At 35.3% G+C, this 22,626-nt stretch overlaps 1 protein-coding gene across 1 annotated transcript; it reads left to right on the top strand.

Moving 5' to 3' along the window:
- The first annotated feature begins 1,677 nt into the window (after positions 1-1,677).
- Positions 1,678-2,142, top strand: LOC140827184 (uncharacterized). Its single transcript, XM_073189802.1, has one exon. It carries the CDS (start codon positions 1,678-1,680, stop codon positions 2,140-2,142), a length of 465 nt encoding a protein of 154 aa, XP_073045903.1.
- The last annotated feature ends 20,484 nt before the right edge of the window (positions 2,143-22,626 follow it).

Raw genomic sequence — 22,626 nt, 5'->3', positions numbered from 1 at the left:
TTCTGTATTTGGTACATCTTTTGATCATTGTTTGCAAAATTTAATGCTTGTTTTGCAGATATGTCAGGCTAAGAATCTAGTTCTGAATTGGGAAAAATGTCACTTCATGGTTCCAGAAGGTATTGTGCTTGGCCACAAAATTTCAGCTAAAGGAATAGAAGTTGACAGGGCCAAAGTTGTGGCAATTGAAAATCTTCCACCGCCGAAGAATGTGAAAGGAATAAGAAGCTTCTTGGGACATGCCGGGTTTTATCGTCGTTATATTAAAGATTTCTCTAAAATTACTAGACCTTTATGTAATTTATTAGAGAAAGATTCTACATTTATTTTTGACGATGACTGTTTGCAGGCATTTAACAAAATCAAGGCAGCAATGATTTCAGCACCCATCATGATAGTACCTGATTGGAAGGAGCCCTTTGAGCTCATGTGCGATGCTAGCGACTATGCTGTGGGAGCAGCATTGGGACAAAGGCGAGACAAGATGTTTAAAGCCACTACTATTCAAGTCGTACACTCAATGCAGCCCAACAAAATTACACAACTACTGAAAAAGAGATGCTAGCAGTGGTGTTTGCATTCGACAAATTCAGAACATATCTCATTGGCACCAAGGTAACCGTTTTTACTGACCATGCAGCTCTTCGTTACCTGTTTGCCAAAAAGGATGCAAAGCCCAGGTTGATACGATGGATACTCTTACTTCAAGAATTTGACTTTGAGGTCAAAGACAAGAAAGGTTGTGAGAACCAGGTGGCTGATCACCTGTCACGACTAGAGTTGGAAGAAAGAACTGAAGGTGGAGCTATCAACGAGTCGTTTCCAGATGAGTAACTTTTCAAGGTAAGTGTTACATATCCGTGGTTTGCAGATATAGCTAATTTCCTTGCTGCAGGAGAATTGCCTTCAGATTTAACGTATCATCAAAAGAAGAAATTTCTTCATGATGCCAAGTTTTACCTGTGGGACGATCCGTTCTTGTTCAAGAGATGCGCTGATCAAATAATCAGACGATGTGTAGCTGAGGAAGAAGCGGGTATTATTCTAGAGCAGTGTCATTCCTCACCCTACGGTGGACACTTTGGGGCATCTAGAACAACAGCTAAGGTATTACAGTCAGGTTTCTATTGGCCTAATTTATTTAAAGACAGTTATACTTTAGTCAAGTCATGTGATAAATGCCAAAGAGTTGGCAATATTTCTAGACGACATGAATTACCACTAACAAATATTTTGGAGGTGGAACTCTTTGATGTCTGGGGTATTGATTTTATGGGTCCCTTCCCATCTTCGTTTGGTCAATCATACATTTTACTTGCTGTCGATTATGTGTCAAAATGGGTGGAAGCAATTGCCACCGTAACTAATGATGCTCGAGTTGTTGTTAAGTTTGTCCACAGGAACATCTTCACGAGATTTGGAACGCCTAGAGCCATTATCAGTGATGAAGGTACACATTTCTGTAACAAAATTTTTAACTCACTATTGGCCAAGTATGATGTGAAGCACAGGGTGACACTGGCATACCACCGGCAAGCTAATGGGCAAGCAGAGATATCCAACCGGGAGATAAAGCAAATATTAGAAAAGACAGTGAAGACAAACCGGAAGGATTGGGCGATCAAGCTAGATGACGCGTTATGGGCATACAGGACTGCATACAAGACACCTATCGGGATGTCACCTTATAGGTTGGTCTTTGGGAAAGCTTGTGATTTACCTTTGGAACTGGAGCACAAGGCATTTTGGGCTATCAAAAAGCTAAATTTTGATATGGGAGCATCGGGCGAGCAACGAATGTTGCAGTGGAATGAGATGGAAGAATTCAGGAATGAAGCATATGAGAATGCAAAGATATACAAAGAAAAGACCAAGAGATGGCACGACAAGCAAATTTTTCGACGAGACTTTGAACCAGGGCAACAGGTGTTATTATTCAATTCTCGACTGAGGTTGTTTCCTGGTAAGTTAAAATCCAGATGGTCTGGCCCATTCACAGTAGAAACAATGTACCCACATGGTGCAATTGAACTAAAATGCAAAAATGGCGAGACATTCAAAGTCAATGGTCAGAGGGTCAAGCATTACTTTGGCAATGAAGTGCGACACATGGACAACATCCCACTGCGAGAACCAAAGTAGACTGATGAAAGTCAGGCTGATGACGTTAAACCAAGCGCTTATTGGGAGGCAACCCAAATTTTTGTTTCTTTTGCATTTTTATTTCGGAGTTGTTTTATTTTTGTATCATGTTATTTGTGGTTTTGTATTTTTGATATAATGTGTGATTTTATCTTCCCAAATTTAATGAATCTCAATTGTTTCTTTTCAGGACTGAAAATTTGAGAAGAAAATATTTTGACGAAACAGAAGTGCCCCTGCAGTCTCATGTGCACTGCACCCATGCTTGAGGTGCATTCAAAATACAAGAAAATTCGAAGCAGGAGTGCACCCGCAGTACAAAGACAGCGCACCCGCGCTTGGTGTGCCAAAGCACAACCGCACCCGCGGTGCTAACATCACCGCACCCGCGGTCGTGCAGTATGGAGAAATGCATGCAAATGCCGAGAACACAGCGCACCAGCGCTCCCTAGCATACCGCCCCTGCGCTGAACTGCCGAACATACACCGCACCCGCGGTATTCATAACACCGCCCCTGCGCTGAACTGCCGAACATGTACCGCACCCGCGGTGCTTATAACACCGCACCCGCGGTCGCTCTTTTTAAACACAGACTCGGCCATTCATCACCACACTCGAAGAAAATCATTCTCAAGAACCCTCACTTCCATTTTCGAAATCCCTACTCAAAACACAACTAACACACCAAATTTTTGTTCTTCTTTCAACAAATTCATCACTACAACCTACAAATCTTTACTCATTCCATCAAATACCTAATTTCTTTCCATCAAATTCAAAATCAAACCTAGGGTTGAAAAAAGGGGCTTCAAAATTTCTTCAAGAATTTGAACAAAACTTTGTTTTTGTTCTTCAAGAAACAATTCAACACACCCAAGGTGAGCAAATTCATAGCAAATTTATGGATAAATTCGAAATTTGTTGGGTTTGTTGCTAAGGAAGGAAATTATTCATTTGGTGAAGCATCTTGTTAATTTTGGAAATATTGTTGATTGATTATTGTGTACATTGTTGAAGTGTGAATATTGTGAAGTAGTAGTTTGGTGGATTGCAATAATCTTGTATTTTGAGAAGTGGGTTGAATTAAAGTTGTGTTGAGAAGGTGTTCGACAAAATGCCACCTAGAAGAAAACAATTTAAGGGTGCTTCATCCTCATCAACTGTGAACTATGATGCGAGTCGATTTTATGATGAGAAGGCGGAGGAGCAATATGGCAAGATTTTGAATCGAAGCATTATAAAAGAAAGGGGATTTGATCTTCGTGCCCCTCATACTCAAATTGAACAAATGCTTAGGGTTCGGCAGTGGGAAGAATTTGGCAGACAGCCACAAGATGCTGTAATATCACTGGTGAGAGAGTTCTACGCTAACCTTAAGGTTAGATATGATCGGTTTACAGTTTTTGTTCGAGGTAAACAGGTAGGATATGATGCACATACAATCAACACGATATATGGCTTCCCTAAAATCATGCACGACGATTATGAAGAATACAGAAATGAGCATGTTGATTATAACAGTATTCTTCAAACAATATGTATACAGGGAGCCGATTGGCGAATGAGGGACGATGTGCACTTGAGCCTAGCAAAGTCTGATCTGAAGACTGTTGCTAAAAATTGGTATTCCTTCATTGCTGCTAGGATAAAGCCAACCGAACACACCACTACTGTCATTAAGGAGAGGGCCATCCTCACATTTTGCATTATGACAGGGAAGACAGTTGATCTCGGTCAATTGCTTCAAAATTCCATTCTCGACTATGGAAGAGGTAACTCTCCGAGTGGACTTCTCCACCCCTCTCTCATCACTGTTTTATGCCAACATGCGGGGGTTACTTGGGCACCAAATGAAGAGTTGTTGAAGCCAAAGAATGATATTGTGGTAATTCAACCACATGGGGGCATCAGAAATGACCAAGCTGCAGCATGTAGAGCTTAAAGGGAATTTAATAGAAGAGCTGCAGAGAGACGTGACCAAGCCCAAGCCCGCGAACAACCACCGCAGCACAGGCACAGGAGAAACAGATTGACTATGTTGGAAGAGGACATGCGAGCTCAACGCCAAGAGATGAATACGTTGAGGTATAGGGCCGATACATTCATGGATTACATGATGGATTTCACTTCGGTGTTGGCTCAGCAATTTCCATCTGCTTCCACTTCTGGTCATCCGTTTCTACCTCCTCCACAGTGGCCACCTGTCTACCACCCGCCAGAGTTCCAACCACCCCACCACGATGATGATGATGAGGATGATGGCAATGACCATTGACGGTCGTTGCCCAGTGTAAGTGCATTCTCCTATTTATCATGCTTATTCACATCGAGGACGATGGACGTGTTTAAGTTTGGGGGAGATTTATTTATTTTATTTTATTTTACTTTGTGTGCTTTGTTTTAATTTATTTGGAGTGTTTATTTGTTTAGTTGATTTTGTGTGTTTATTTATTTAGTGTATTTTTGTGTGTTTAATTTTTTGGTTTATTTTGTGTGTTTGTAGTATTTTTGTCATGAAATTTTTAATGAATTGGCCAATGATGAAAATATTTTTAGTATGGAAAAGAAAGGTCATGCATCAAATTCATGTTAATTGATCACTTTGAAAAATTTAGAGAATAGTCATGAGATTTGGTGAGTTTGAGACTTACAATTTCTATAAAACTTTGTGATTTTTATTGGATATTGAAATAAAATTTTTGCAAACACATAGATGGTTGAGGCAATCTTTGATTTTATTTGGGCCATTTATTTTGTTCATAAACATTCATTTGATGCCCTTTTGAGCCTATACAAAGAAAGAGTTGTGTTTTTGAAATTCCTTGGAAGCCAAGCACATTTCTTTTTGAATATATATATTTGGTTGATGCATTGAGCCACCATTTTCATGATGATTAGATTCTACTCTTTGATGGTGAATTGAGATTTTGTCTAGAACTATCCAAACATCACTAGAGGCGAAATACGGACAAATTATGATTTAGGAATGATTTAGGTGATTTTTGGATCGATTGAGCCTTTCAAGCTACCAAATAAATTAATTTATCATTTGTCACCTCTTTGAGCTTATATGAATTTGAATGGCACACGTAAATATGTGTAAAAGACCCCCATTCAATTTTTTTTTTCAAGTATCCCACAATTACCAACCTTTTGAATATCTTATACAATTAATTCCTACCTTCTCAAGGGAGTAAGAATTCGAAAGATTAAAGAAAGTTATTTTCTCCTACAAAAGAAAAATGAGTAAGGATACATTGTTGAAGTTGGAGAAAAAGGGGAGAAAAAAAAGAGATGAAATGAATAAAGAAAAAAATTGGAGATCAAAAGAAATTGTGGAGTTAGAAAAAGAGATGAAATTCAATTTACTCCCTTATTTGAACTCCTAATCTTTATTTGTAGCCATGAACCAAGGCCTAACATTACAACCATTGAAAATCCTATTAACCTAGTCATAGTTGTCCAATATACTAGTGGAGAGTGATTGGGAGGATCTAGCCTATGGCAATCGATAAACACTGTCATTGAATAAGAATCTTGATCAATTTTACACACACCTCATTGCATTAAATATTTATTGGGTATCCATTTCTTGAATGAATATTGCTTTGAAACAAATTTTTACCGAAAAAGACCTTGTGATATGTGTTTGTAAAAATTTGAAATCAATTGATAATGATTTGAAATATGGTTGAAGAGATTTGAAGTTAGAGAATGAACCCATCACATGATTTTATCCGGATGAACAAGTGGTTTAATTGATTTGAATTGTAAATGCATGATGGATTTTGAATTTATATTAAGGCCAAGTTCTTTAAAATATTTCATGACTTGTTTGTTTGTTTGTTTTTGTTGTTTTGTTTTGCTCGGGACTAGCAAAATCTTAAGTTTGGGGGAGTTTGATAAGTGCAATTTATTGTACTTTTATTACTTGTTTTTAACTTGGAATTTTGTGATTCTTGAGCAGGTTTTATTTGATATGTTGTTGTTTTTGTTATTGTAGTTTGGAAGAGTAGAAATAAGAGTTTGGAGTGATATAGTGATGAATTAGAAGGTGCAAAGGACAAAGATACACGAAGCAACACCGCACCCGCGGTGTTCACAAGAGCGCACTCGCGCTGTTCTCCGAGGCATGACCGCACCCGCGGTCATGCTAGCACCGCACCCGCGGTCTCACCAGAAGAGCAAGAGGAGTTTTAGTCGAAAGGGCACCGCACCCGCGGTCCTTATATTACCGCACCCGCGGTCATGCACAAACACCATTCCGGAAATTGTGAAACTTTGTGGACTTTGAAGAAAAGAAGGGGAAAATGGTGTGCTATGTGGGATATCTTGTCTAGACTATAAAAGGGTCTCTTTTTTATCATCTAGGGTATAGGGAGAGAAGCTAGGAAAAGGGTGGAGGCTACAAAGAAAAGAGTTGAAGATCAAAATCATCATCTTCAACAAGTTCTTGCACATCTTTGGACAAAAACTTCATACACTCCAAAACTCTTGTTCTAAGTTCTTTCTTTCTATATTTTTACTTTTATTTTGATATGTCTTATTTAAGATTTATGTGTTGTTGTTTTATTTTCATTATTATGAACTAAATCTTAATTCTAGAGGAATGATGGAACAAAACTAGAAACCATGTGTTGAGATTCATGATTTATGCTATATAAGTTGTCTTTATTGTTTATTTGTGTTTTTCCAATCTTAATGCTTTCATTTTACTGGCCATATCTTGAATGATTTGTATGTTATAAATTATCACTTGAAAAAGGAAATTTATAATCAAGAAAGGGAAAAATACATCGATGATATTTATATAGTTCGAGAGGACATATATTGCTATGGAAGCCATTAAAAGAATTTAGTGCTTGTTTTGTTATTTAATTATCGATTGTTGACGGAGACGTTGCAATCCTTTGTTAGATAATTAGTATCTACTTAGCACTCGAGAGAGGGAGCAGATAATTATAGAATTCTTGGCTAATGAATAAGAAGGACAATTATAATATAGCTACACAAACATATCACATGGTGGATAGTTTCGTGAAGTCAAACCTCTAGATCTTTTATTCTATTGTTCAAATCTGTTTGTTGCTACAATTAAATTTATTTTCAATTCTAGTCATTGGTTTAATCAACTCTGTTAAGTGAATATACTAAATAAAATCGAGACTATTTTAATTACAAGCATTAATATAAATTTAGAAATACATTCCTCGTGGGATCGACACTTGTACTCGAAATTACATTTTACTATAACTTGACGTCGTGCACTTGCGAGCATTAAAGAAAAAACGCAACAATTACTGCAATCAACTAAAGTATGGTTGGCAAGTAAATTATCCATGAAAGACATGGATGAAGCATCCTATGTATTGGGAATACAAATATATAGAGATAGATCAAAGATGATACTGGGACTCACCCAAGCCACTTTTATCGATACCATTTTTGAAGCGATTCTCTATGGAAGAGTCCAAGAGATGATACTTACCAATGTGTCATGGTGTTATTCTATCTAAAGCTATGTGTCCCAAAACTGATGAAGAGATAGAGATTGTGACACGTATTTCATATGCGTCAGCCATTGGTAGTATCATGTATGGTATGATATCGATACGTCCTGATGTTGCTTACGCTCTGAGTGTTACAAGTAGATTTCAGGAGAACCCTGGTCAAATGCATTGGAAGGCCGTGAAAAATATTCTTAAGTACTTGAGAAGGACTAAGAACTTGTTCATGGTCTATGGGGTGGAGAATTAAAATTGGAAGGCTAAACTGATTCTAGCTTCCAATGTGACGTAGATGATTCCAAATCGACCTCTGGTTTTGTATTCATGCTTAATGGTGCGGCTGTCTCTTGGAAAAGTTCCAAGCAAGAGACCGTTGTGGATTCCACCACAGAAGCTGAATATATTGCTGCACCTGCTGCAGCCAAAGATGCAGTTTGGATGAGGAATTTTGTCAAAGAGTTAGGCGTTATTCCTAATGGAGTTGATCTAGTCCCGTTGTACTGCGACAACACTGGTGCCGTTGCGCAAGCAAAGGAACCGATGTCTCTTCAGTGATCCAAACATGTACTGAGGAAGTTCCACATCATACGGGAGATTGTGGAAATAGGAGACATATCGGTCGAAAGAGTCCCCTCTGCAAATAATGTTGCTGATCCACTTACGAAGCCCTTGACATGATATCATTGTTTGAGAAGCATCACGAAGCAATGGGATTAAATTTACGGGTAGTTGGATCTAGCAAAAGTGGGAGATTGTAAGAATAGATGCCCTGCAAGCCAACGGTTGGCGAGAGAATTTATTGACTCAAGTGTAATAAACAATCTTTATTTTAATATAATTTAACTTTTTATAGTCTTGTTTTACTTTATCTGTATACCCATGCAATCAGCATAGATAAAGTCCTCGATTATACTTTAATGCAAATGAATCGTAATTCGATGTTGAAACTCATTTGTAAACACTGTATGATATAAATACGTTCCTAGTCGATTCAGCCGCCTAAAACATGGATAAAGATCGCTTGAGCTCGAGACTAGCATCTGTGATGTTGTGTACCGCGTTTCTTGGTAAGGGCATAGAGATGTCCAAACATGCAGATGGGTATTCATATGATGATTATACCGAACAACACTCCCTCAAACTTTCCAAGTGATTATCATTCCTCAAGAGGATAAGTCTGTGGTTATGATTGTACACCGTTAGTCCTTATGACCCTGTATAACACTGAGGCTCTATATGCTAGGGCTATGCTTTGACTCGTTTACCGGCTCCAGGAGAGTCATCAGGTGGCGAGGTTGGGTACAGTTGTGACACATATAGGAGCCAGTGCATTGTACTCGATGATTCATTGCTCACCTACGGGTGTGGATATCCTATATGATCTGATGAGAAATCTCTGGCCAGAGTATGAGATGTACGTTAGAGAAGGAGTTCTCCAAAAGTACATGCGATGCCATTATTTATATTTATCACATAGTTATCGAATTATTATGCAACCCTCGATGAACCAATGGTTGCAAATTCGATCTGGATATATGAGATGAAGGGACCGTACTATACGTTAATCATAACCGACTAGTTCTTGCAGGCACTATCAGTGATACCTAGGGAGTCATGGGGCGATGCTACTAGACGCTCTTACCATGATTCGATGGGTTTAATCAAAAAATAGTTTCTGATTTTCTCATGATCAAATGTTGATGTATGGAATGGGGCAAATTAGGGTAAGCCCGAATAAAAGATAATGTCCTGAATCACAAAGAGTTGTGAATCCACGACTAGCTGTATCCCTGAACCATTAACGGTCATACAAGCACTGGTTTACTTGTTCCCGTTGAGATAATAAATTGAACGAGTTGAATTTATAAGAAATAATTTTGATATGATCAATCGATAAGCTTATAAATAAAGTTTATAAAAGTTTATAGAAATTTTTGAGAGCATGAATGTAATACAGTCAAAAGGAGTGCATCTGCCTTATTTAGACATTGGTGATCTCAAAATTAAAGTGCCCATCATAATAAAAAATAAGTTGAATTTGTCACATCGATGATCTTGGATCGTCGATTGAGATTATGATGAGATTAATATGATGGGAGTATGGATCATGGGCTTGTAAGAGTATAAGCCCATCATGCTAATTTATTAAAGTTCAGATGGACTTTAATAATTAAATTATATTTTAATTGAGTTAAAATATAGCCAATTAAGTTTTAAAAAATATGGTATTGATTTATGTAATATGAAAATATTAATGATACCATAATTTTAAAAACTTTCACACAAAGCAAAATAATATTAATGCATGATATTCTCATAATATATGTATTAATATTCGAGGTTGCAATTAATATGGCATGGATTTAGAACCTTTGGTTAAATTAATTAATTGGATTAATTAAGTAAAAATAAAGGTTAGAAATATAATTAGAATATTTTTTTTAATTCTAATTGAAGTTCATGCATTCGAGAGTTAAAAGAATGGCAGAAGATTTTTGAAATCTAATTACTTAATTAATGTGATTAATTAAGGTAACAACCATTAGTTAAAATAATAAAATATATATTTACTTTGGTTTGAAATTTAGGAGAGATGACAAAAGCTTTCAAAAAAGTGAATAATAAGGAGATAGGAGAATGTCTCCAATTCTCTCGGCCGTCCCATTGCTCCCAAAAAGGTTTTGAACCAATTTTTGTTTTTTTGATCTCAAACGCAAAATATCTTCTATACTTTCTAGTGCAAGTTAGAAGAGGAACACATTATCTGGTTGTGGACCTGATTCAAAGATTAAAGAAGAAGATCAAAAAACGTTCGTAGGGATTTACAACAAGAGCTACGTCCGTTAATACTGGAGTAGTTGGTGCCAAGTGAAATTATTCACTAAAGGTATAATTACTAAACATCCTTGTATGTTTATTTTATTAAAACCATACGAGTGTCAAACAATATTTTGAATTGAAAAATAAAATTTTAAAACTTTCGCTGCGTTTTGGGCACGAGAAAACCGAGATCCAACAGTGGTATAAGAGACATGTTCTCTATATTGTATGGTTTAAATCATATTGAATAATATTTCTAGCCACACAAATTTTTTTTTTCAGAAAGTTGATGCACCACAAAATTTTTAAATTTATCAGATTTTCGAAAAAAAAAATATTATCGGATCTGCCCGAAACTGTTCCAGGCATATCACGGGCGCAACATGCGCGTAGGAACTGCGCGGAGGGTCCGCACACCGTGCGTGCGGCGCATGCGCACGCAGGTGCTATGCGGAGCGTGCGCGCGCTCTCCGTGCAACGTGCTCGCCGCGGGCGCGCGGCATGTGCGCGCAGGACACGCACAGCGTGCCTGCGACTGCCCGAAACGTTGGGGCAGTGCGCGGGCGGGTGCCTGGGAGTGTCTTGGGAACTGTTCTGGTTAATGGGCACGAATTGTTTTGGCCTAGGGTGCGATTTTCTGATTTTTTTCAAAACTTTGGATTAAATTGATATTTTATAAATTAATTTATGACCTAGAATATGATTTTAATTATTTATGGTAAAAATGAGTTTTACTAGAAATCAATTATTATTGATTTAATTGGAAATTAAATAAACACCATTGGAAATTAAATAAAGGTGTTTATTTAATTTATTAAATTCTTTAATAATTGTGGTGGTTAGTAATAAAATTATTAGATACATGATTTATCAATTAATAAATTTGTTTAATTAAATTGATGTAAATATTTGATATTAAATGAATGAAGGATGATCGAGAGCCTTGACCAATGTATTAGGTGTATGTTAGGATATTTTACTGTTTTATTCGTTTTGTTAATATTTGATATTATTAAAGTGGGCCTGATTTATGATCCATTCCCACCACATGAGATGTATCCCTTATGTGTCATGGCTATTTAAATGTAATTATTAGAAGTAGTAGGAGATCAAGACTGAAGATGGTGGGCCCGATGCACAAGATGATGACATGTAAAATATTGGAAGCTCTTGTAATAGTTGCATTTGCATCCCTGCATTCACCTAGGTTTTAGACCTGTATCCATGTCTAGTTCACATGGATCTAATAATGTTGGTGATCGATCATCTTTATTTATTTATTGTTGAATGTCATATTATGATATATGCGATATATAGTAATATGCATGTATGTATATTATTAGATAATATGGTTGCATGAATCCGGCAAACATACAAACTCATGGCACACGATTTTAAATTAAAATGATGAGACAACTTTAAATTAAAATCCCTCATTTTGAATATGATTCAAAATTTATATCAAACTGAAAAAGTAAAAATTAAAAAATTTTAATTTTTCCTTGCCTTCCATCAACGTGTTTGCATGTTGATCGCTACCCCGGATAGTGTCTGGCTCATATTATTGGGGAGGGCTTGACGCCGGAAAGCTGTGACTTCCACCGGACATATGATGTGAATTGAATGAAACTCCTATGACTTCGGCTCATATTATTGGGGGAACTCATGGCGACCGTCTACTACAATTCAACATTGATGAGTTGGTTTGAAACGCGAAAATAAATGGCGTTATATTATTGGGTCTTTATCAAACGTGAGGCAAAACACGCAGATGTTGCATAGGGATGCAATTGGATTCTACCTTTTATAAATTATAATTGGCTGATATTATTCGGGATTATATTTGGCTAATTGGACTCTACGTGCCCACTAAAGAAATACGATTTACCTTTTTCATCATAGGGTGGTGGAAATGTCAAAATAGTGGGAAGAAGATTTATAAAATAAAATCCATATTTTATATCTTAGAATTATTTTAAAATTACAAGCAACCATTTTTCTGTTTCCATATCAGTATATTTTCGATTTCGCCACGTAATACATTTCTGTTATTAACAAGCTAACCGAATCTAATTTTCAAGATAAGTCATCAGTCACTCTGACTGAAATGTAGAGTTTGCAAAAATCAGTTGTTGATAAAACTGGGTTGGGCTTAATAGCATTGGTGAAACTTCTGCAAGTGATACCATACCAAAGTTGAATGAGCACAAAGGGAAATACATTAACTTTGTGAAATCAACAGTGGTACAAGAAATATTTGAACCAAGTAAACCTATTGTTCAACCGATTGAACATAAAAACAAAGCTAAACGGTTTGGAATTGGATATAGCCCTGAGAGTCCAACTGATTCACGTAGCTGGTTATCTAAACGGTTCAGCTACAAAAGTCAGCACTCTAGGAATGACTACTACAATTACTACAACTGTAAGTCAGTTCAAAAGAGATACCGGGTGTACAAGCAGTTGTAAAAGGTTGAAAATCATATTGTTTCATCCACACACCACAAACCTAACACACACAAGTCGAGGAAAATAATTTGGAACACAACAACTGGAAAGTCAGTTAGACTGATTCAAGTATGGGTTTCTAAAGGACTAATCAGTTCAGGACCCAAATAGATGTGTGTACCAAGATTATATGTTGAGTGTGATTGAAGGTAACAGGTACAACAAAAGAATCAATTTGGTACTTGGATAACGGATGCTCACGACACATGATAGGGGATGCTGAATTGCTATCCCAACTGATCAAATATTCTAGTCCAAACATCAGTTTTGGTGACAACTCTAAAGGTAAAATCGTGGGTAAGGTTAAGCTTATCCATGGTAATATTATTATTAAATACATCTTACTGGTTGATAATTTGAAGTATAACTAGATTAGCATCAGTCAGTTATGCTATAATAATTTCTCATTTCAGTTCAACAAACACACGTGCACAGTTAAGAACTCAATTAATGAGATCATTATAACTGAAAATCGTTGTGGCAATACTTACAAAGTCAGTTGGACTGATCAACCTAACCAGTATGTTTTCTAGCTTCAAAATCTTCTAAAAACTGGTTGTGATATAAAAGGTTGAACCACTTAAATTTTAAGTCTATTGCTCATCTGAGTAACCATGATCTTGTAAATAGTCTGCTTAAAATAGATTTTTCAAAAGACAAAATTTGTTTAGCATGTCAGTTTGGTAAACAAGTAAGATCTTCATTTTAAAATAAGGGTAGTAAATCTTCCTCTAGATGCTTAGGACTGCTATATATGGATCTTTTTGGTCATATACAAGTCATGAGTTTAGAAGGAATGAAATACACCTTGGTAATCGTTGATGATTTTTCAAGATTTACTTGTGTTATCTTTCTTAAATCAAAAGACCATACTGCTGCACAACTGATTAAGCTTTTCAAAAAATTATTAAATGAAAAATCAGTTTGAATTGAAATAATAAGGTCTGATCGAGAGACTGAATTGTCAATCAAAATCTTTATAAATTTTTTTAGAAAATACTAGAATTAAGCATGATTTGTCAGCACGTAGAACACCTCAAAAAAATGGTATAGCTGAAAGAAGAAATCAAACTCTTAAAGAAGCTGCTAGAACAATGCTTACTGATTCTAGTATATTTCAAATAATTTTGGGCAGAAGCAGTAAACACTGCATGTTACTCAGAACAGATCAATGATAAAAAAATCGTTTGAAAACCCCATGAGATTTGGCATGGACATAAAAGTGTGGTATCCTATTTCAGAATATTCGGCTGCAGCTATTATATTCACGATAATGACAAAAATCATTTAAAAACATTTGATACAAAATCTGCAGAAGGAATATTTCTAGGTTATTCATCAGTTAGTAAAGTTTATAGAGTTTTTAATAAATGTACTTAAAATGTAGAAGGATTGATTCATGTTGTATTTGATGAATCAGGACTAACTGATAAGCCAACTGATCCAGTTTAGCTAGTTGATCGCTTTACAGATATAAGTTTGGAGGATAATAGTGAAGAAGAAGTTCGTATCGATCGAAATATTCTTCAAACACCAGAACCAGAAGTAGTGGATCAATCAATTGAACAAGAAATTGTTCCTGATAATCACTTGGTGGAGCAAAACGTTGATGTTCAAATACCAACTGAAGCAGTAGCAACTAAAACTGAAGAAAACATTCAGTTACCAATTGAAACAATTGCTGAAATTGATCCAACCAATGCTGAATACAGATGGAAGAAATCACATCCACCAAATTGGTGATGGGTAATCAATCTGATCCGGTAAGAACTAGAAATCAAATGATTAATTTATTTTTTCATTCAGCTTTTGTTTCCCAACTGGAACCAAAGAAAACCGATGAAACTCTGGCTGATCCTAACTGGATAAATGGTATGCAAGAAGAGCTAAATCAGTTTACCCATGAAAATGTCTGGAATTTAGTTCCAAGACCAGTATATGAAAGAATTATAGGTACAAAGTGGGTCTATAGGAATAAACTGAACGAAGATGGTTCAATTGTGCGCAATAAAGCAAGGCTTGTGGCACAAGGATATAGACAAGAAGAAGAAATTGATTGCGACGAGACATATGCACCAGTTGCAAGACTAGAAGCAATAAGAATATTTCTTGCTTATGCCTCATTCAAAGACTTCAAAGTTTACCAAATGGATGTCAAAAGTGCATTCATGAATGGTCAGTTTCAGGAAGAAGTGTATGTTGAACAACAACCAGGTTTTGTTGATCAATCCTTTCCTGATAATGTTTATCATTTGAACAAAACTTTATATGGTCTTAAACAAGTTCCAAGAGCTTTGTATGATGCACTTTCAAAATTCTTAACTGATCACGATTTTATTGTTGGAACAATTGACAAAAATCTCTTCAAAATTTCAAAGAATGATCATATTTTACTTGTACAAATATATGTTCATGATATTATTTTTAGGTCAACTAACCCCAATTTATGTGAGAAATTTGCCAAGTTAATGCAGGAAAAATTTGAGATGAGTATGATGGGTGAACTGACGTTCTTTTTTGGTCTGCAAGTGAAGAACTGGAAACTGATACTTTTTTCAGTCAGACAAAATACACGAAGGAATTGCTTAAGAAATTTGGTATAGAGTAATGTTCAGCTGCAAATACTCCCACGAGCTCATCAATTAAATTAGATAAAGATGAAGGAGGAATATCAGTTGAGACGACACTCTACAGATGTTTAATAGGTTCTTTATTGTACCTAACTGCTAGTCGTCTTGATATTGTATATGTTGTCTGCATATGTGCTAGATTTCATGCAGATCCTAAGAAATCGCATTTTTCAGCTGCCAAACTTATATTGAAATATCTTAAAGGCACACAAAATTTGGGCTTACGGTATACTAAAGACTCATCTTTCAATTTAGTTGCTGTTCAGATGCAGATTATGCAGGATGTAAGCTTGATCGTAAAAGCACAAGTAGATCATGTCAGTTTCTAGGAGACATAGTGATTTCATGGTTCAGCAAGAAGCAAACATCCATAGCAACTTCCACAACTGAAGCAGATTATCTAGCTGCTGGAAGCTGCTGTGCTCAACAGCTCTGGATTCAACAAACTGAAAGATTATGGAGTTATTGCAGAAGAATCACCAATATTCTGTGAAAATACAAGCACAATTGCGATCACATATAATCCAGTTCTTCCTTTCAGGACCAAACATATTGATGTCAGACATTACTTCATCAGAGACCATGCTCTAAAGAAGGCAATCAAGCAGGAGAACATATCAACTAAACAACAAGCATATGACATCTTCACCAAGCCATTGCCCGAGACTAAGTTTTCTTACTTTTGTAATATTCTTAATTAATTTTTCTTAATCTTAGTTGCATTATTTTATGTCAGCTAGAGTTGTTAGTTAGTGGTTATTCAGTTCCTACTAATTTTTATTTAGTAAGTATCAATTAGATTGCAGAGAATATAGAAGTGAAATTAATAAATAGCAATGAATTGAAATAGAAACTTTATTTATAATACCTAGCTGCTATTACACAGTTTAGTTTTATCTCTACTGCATTTAGCCAATCAGATAACAATAGGGACATCTCCTAGGAAATTTTCCTAAAATCTTCTGTGAAAACAATTTTCTCCAGAATCATATACTCCTTGCTGAGCATCAGGTAATAGAGACCTTCATTAGTTACTAGGTCTGAAGTATGAATAACGGAGAGACGGTGCTTATACTTGATTTCAGTTGCCTTCTGTTCATCAGTGGCAACTAATTTATCTCTCTGAATAGTTTGCAGCATGAATCTTCATCCAGCTGGACATTACTTTATCAAAGACAAAGTCTTTGATATCTCTCTTCCAAGTTTCCACAAATGAAAGCCTTTCTGCAGGATTGGGCTTATTAGAACTACTTGTTTTATCCATCTGCGCTTGATTAATATTATTTGTTAAAATATTTTGTATCTGATAAGTTTGATATTATTTATAGACAACCTTTAACTGAAGAAACAAAAAGAAAATGAAAAGACATTAGCCAAATGGATGCAATTAATTGATCGAGGATGAGATTCTCTTAGTCTTTTTACTTATATGCATTTATTTAGGGAGAATGTCTATTTTAAATTGGTTAACTGATAAGACAATTTTCAGTTAATCTTCAACTGAACTGATTCAGTTCTCAATTGTTCACTCAGTTATTAACTTAACTGATCTTATCATATAGGTTAACTGAATATCGATAAAAAAATTCCACAATAACTGATGTGACTGTTAAAATTACGCACTTAACTGTGTCATTCATTGAATAGTGGTTGGTAACGTGACCCCACGTAGTCCAACCGACTCTTATTCAAAATTACACATCACTTACACATGTTTTATTCAAACCAATCTTGGACTGACACATGTCCAAAAATTTGAACAGTCACCAACATAAGTAATTGTGCCCGCTCCATTTCAGTTTCTTTACGAGCATTTCTATCTCTCAAAGAAAATCAAACACATAGAGCTTTTCTTCCTCCCAGATATCCAAACTTTCAGCAATGGCAAGCCAAATTCTTGCAAACATACTTAATGCAATAGTTATTGACTTCGACTCAGTCCTCTCTGTTAAGGAAGAAGATGTTAGAAGTGTCTTTCTCAAGCTTGAAGTAGCTGGACTGAAGAAATTTCTGGGGTTATCAACTCAAGAAATTATCCCAAGAAGATTCAGGATCTTTATGCTAATAGCTTCATTTCTGCTGACGGTAAAATGACAAAAACCGTCCACAACAAGTAGCATCCTCGAAGAAGACTCCTTTAGCAGTCTCTTTCAATTGCCTACTGATGGCTTAGTTCACTTTTCTAAAGTGAATACTTCCTGTATTGAGGAGATGCAGACGCTACTATCTGCTGATGAACGGAAAATCATGGTTTCCGATCTAAAAAAAGAACTGAAGCCAGATATTCAGTTAATGGTTGATATTGTGGTCAAGGGTGTACTTGCCAAAGCATATATATGCATAGTTGAATTTTCAAGTAGCTTGCAGCAACATTAGAAAAAATAGCATAATTCCTTGCTTCACACCATGAGATGAGCGTGAAGTTTAAAGTTATCTCTAAAGTACTATTTTAACAATACATCTTGTGGATATTTAATAGCATATGTGAGGTCCATTTAACAATTAATGGACTCCACATGTATGGACAAATACTTATGCTTAGATGCACCCTTATGATAGTGTCTTAAAAATAGGATCTCATATCCGAAGACTAGCATATAAAAAAAAAGAAGATTTGGCCAAAGCATAAGCATACTCGTTCTCCTATCACCGAGTAAAAAATTTGAAAAATTGTTCTTATTTCCAACTAAATCTTTACAACGTTGCACAGTAGAGCCAAACTATGAGACATCAGTGCTTGAAGAATTTATCTTATCCAGCACCACCTTCGTATTAGACCCAACCATCGAACCCATAATATAGCATCAACAAGTCCCATAGCCTCACCTTTTTTCAAAAACGCAAGTTTCACAACTCATAAATATACCCTCGTCATCAAAATATTTAGAGTATCAAATGAAATTAGATTCAACCTCCAAAACTATCATATTGATAGAGCAACATGTTATCATACGAGTTAATACTTTTATATTATTCGTCACATTTATTTGTGGTTGTTGGAACATTTGATGCTCAAAATTTCCTTTCTGCTACCTTGAAGATGAATAAAATGTGTTTGGTTTTGAAGTACCATATATAAAAACAATTTGTTCATCATCGTATCTCACAAATTACACTATTGAAATTGTAGAATTACATAAAGAGATTAACAAAATTAAGGATATTGTGATCGATATTTTACAAAGTGATCATCTCTAAATCAACTTTTGACAAATAAGTGTACGAGATCAGAATGCAACGACTTAATAATTTCAAGTGATGCTTGCAACAGGGGAAAAATAGAATTTATAATTTTTTTTTCTCGTCTATTATTGTTCCTACATGATTTTTTAAAGAGTAAACAAGTAGTGAGGGATGTCATATTTTTTTAACGAGGTGCATTCATCTTCAAGATGGCATCCAAAAAATACATCTACTATTATATTATTTTTCCTACATTTGGTTTTTTCCCAAAAGGTTTTATTGTTAAGGGTTTAACAAAAAACAACACTTGAGTTCCGATAAATTTTTTACGCATTCATCTTGCCAATTTTCCTTCTTAACAAATCAATTGTTGTGCAAATAATCATCGAAGCCGGATGTTATAACAAATTTTTTGTTTTAAATGATTATTCTTACCAAATTAGATTTGAAATATATCAAAATAAATATGTCAAGAGCAATTTTACCATATAAATAAGATAACTGAGTTCAATGAAAATTATATTGGAGTATTGAATAATTTTCTCTCTCTCTTTTTATTTTTTTTATGTATAACAGTAGAAGAATTATTTTATGTCAAACTAGAGTAATAAGGGGTTAATGGATTTATGACAGTTCTCCATATTAACAAAATAAAAACCATAAAAAATAAGAAAATTAGGTTATTGTTAAATAATTAATTAATAATAGAAATGTACAATAAAATATATTAACAAAACCAGGTGCAAATTAATTTTTTATTAAACCAGAATAACTTATCCAATTGATTTAATTCGATCGAATCTTATTTTTGGATAGAAATCTATAAATATTTTTTAAACGACGCGTATTTACTTTACTATTTAAAACATGCGAAAAATAAATTTTTTTAAATTTATTTAAATCTACCATTTTTACTTTTTAAACTCAATAAAACCTAATAGTAATTTTCAAAAATTCCAAATAAATAAACCTGAAATTCGAAGCTAAAAAAAAATTTAAAATTCAAATATTGTTTATTTTGAGGCATGGATTTAAACATCCATAAAATATTTCAGAATATCCAAAAAAATAACATGTTTCCCAACCATAAATACAATAAAATAAATATAATACGAAATCAGTTTTTACATGTATAAAACTCATAAACTGTAAAGCCATCGAACATGCACGTTCTACGGTCCGAGCACGCTAACTTGTCATAACGATTTATTGTTTTTGCCCATAAATGCTCCCAAATGAAAATCTCATTTGTTAATATGCGGGGTCAAGGGATTTTCCAAGTCCATCGATTAATATGGGATCCAATTCTCCTCCTTCCTCTGGCCGGCCTCGCACGGATTCACTCGTGAGCAGCATCAATACAACTACTAATGCCAGCGCTCGCGCTGCTGCAACCAAAAATGGAGACGATGCTGCTTGTTTGGAAATAATAAAGCCACCACATGCTCAACACCTACTTCATCGGCGGTCTTCAGGCATCGCAGCAAGTCTCCTTCGGTGATCAATATCATTGCAGCAAGTCTACTTCATCTGTGTGTCGATACTGTTAAGATTGGAACTCAACCCCAAAAACTAGCTCTTGGGGGGAGGATTGTCCAATCCCATATATACCACTCAAATGTTATTTATCCAACCGATGTGAGACAATTAACACACCCCTCTCACGCTCAGGAATGAACATCTGGAGCGTGGAGTTTACAAATGACCCAATTATGGACAGAACGGGTGACAGTCCAACACATAACGGTGCAACCCGGGCTCTGATACCATGTTAAGATTGGAACTTGGACTTAACTCAACCCCAAAAGCTAGCTCTTGGGAGGAGGATTGTCCAATCCCATATATACCACTCAAAGGTTATTTATCCAACAGATGTGAGACAATTAACAAATACGTTTTTTTCTATATAAGATCGAGAGACATTTGGATTGAAAATATGGTCGGGTCAAAATACAAAAAGTAATGATCTGACGCGTTTTTCTTCTCTTTGATTAATTTAATATTACAAAGAGGAACAAAAATTTGGTCAATTTTGTTTACAAAATTACAAATCTAAATAATAATAATAATAATAATAATAATAATAATAATAATAATCACAACTTAATTAAAAGATAAATTGTAAATTAAAACAATTCCCGCATTTTCATAATTTGCTTAAAACAAAATCCATAAGTTATTATCTTGTAGTTAAGTAACTCGTCATGATATTTTTTTTAAAAATAAAGTGTTGTTTTAAGAGCTTATATATAAGAAAAATAATAATTATAGTCCTAAAAGTTAAACCCTTTTGTTTGGAAAAAAATCACACCCTCCACCTTTGGTTATTGGAAATCCAACAGTTCCATTAAGAACTAGAAGACAAATGGTAAATGGATATATGCATGCTGATTTTATCTCTCAGGATGAACCAAAGAAGATTGAAGAAGCTCTTTTGGATCCCAGTTGGATTCAAGCTATGCAAGAGAGTTGAATCAATTTAAAAGAAATGAATTGTGATTTCTTGTACCTAGACCATCTCATCAAGCAGTTATTGGAACTCGGTGTGTATTTAGAAACAAACTAAATGAAGAAGGTACTGTTGTTAGAAATAAAGCAAGACTGTTGGCTCAAGGTTTCAGATAAGAAGAAAGAATAGATTATGATGAGACTTATGCACCAGTAACAACGCTTGAAGCAATCAAAATATTCTTAGCCTTTGCCATTTTCAAGAACTTCAAAGTTTATCAGATGGATGTAAAAAGTGTCTTCCTAAATGGTCTACTGCTAGAAGAAGTTTATGTTAAACAACCTTCAGGTTTTATTGATCATTTCTTACCAAATCATGTCTTTAAATTACACAAAGCCTTGTATGGTTTGAAACAAGCACCTAGGGCTTAGTATGACACTCTTTCACAATTTCTTGTCAATCATGATTTCACCATCGGCACCGTAGACAATACTTTATTCACATTCGTTAAAAATAAGCACATTCTATTAGTCCAGATTTATGTTGATGACATTATCTTTGGGTCAACTAACCCTAAATTATGTGAAAAGTTTTCTAAGATAATGCAGGAACAATTCGAAATGAGCATGATGAGAGAATTGACATTCTTCCTAGGACTGCAGATCAAGCAACTCGATACATGAATATTCATAAATCAGGCTAAGTACACAAAAGAACTACCGAAAAATTTTGGCATGGAAACATGATCTGCTGCTTCCACCCCAATGAGTTCATCTACTAAACTTGATAAAGATGAAAATGGAATTTCAGTAGAGGTAACTCAGTATCATGGTCTTATTGGCTCATTGTTATATCTTACTGCCAGTAGACCTGATATTTTGTTTGCTGTTTGTATTTGTGCGAGATTTCAGTCTAACCCTAAGCAATTGCATTTTATTGCTGCTAAACGAATTTTGAAATATTTAAAAGCACTCAAAATATCGGCCTATGGTATCCCAAGGATTCCTCTTTCAATCTTATTGGATATTCAGATGGTGACTATGCAGGTTGCAAACTGGATATAAAAAACACCAGTGGTTTTTGTCAATTCCTTGGGGATAGGTTGATCTCCTGGTTCAGTAAAAAGCAGACTTCCATAGCTACGTCTACTGCAGAAGCAGAATATCTTGCTGCTGGAAGTTGTTGCTCTCAAATGCTGTGGATGCAACAACAACTTAAGGACTATGGAGTTCCAGCATCTGACACCTATATTCTGTGACAATACCAGTGCTATAGCAATTACACAAAATCCAGTACTTCATTCCAGAACGAAGCACATTGACATCAGACATCATTTTACTAGAGATCATGTGCAAAAGAAGGACATTCGTCTGGAATATGTTCCTA

This window comes from Primulina eburnea, chromosome 3 (assembly GCF_022965805.1).
Source record: "Primulina eburnea isolate SZY01 chromosome 3, ASM2296580v1, whole genome shotgun sequence".
Classification (NCBI taxonomy): domain Eukaryota; kingdom Viridiplantae; phylum Streptophyta; class Magnoliopsida; order Lamiales; family Gesneriaceae; genus Primulina; species Primulina eburnea.
Note: the sequence above shows the minus strand (reverse complement) of the source record. Positions and strands in the feature narration are given on the sequence as shown.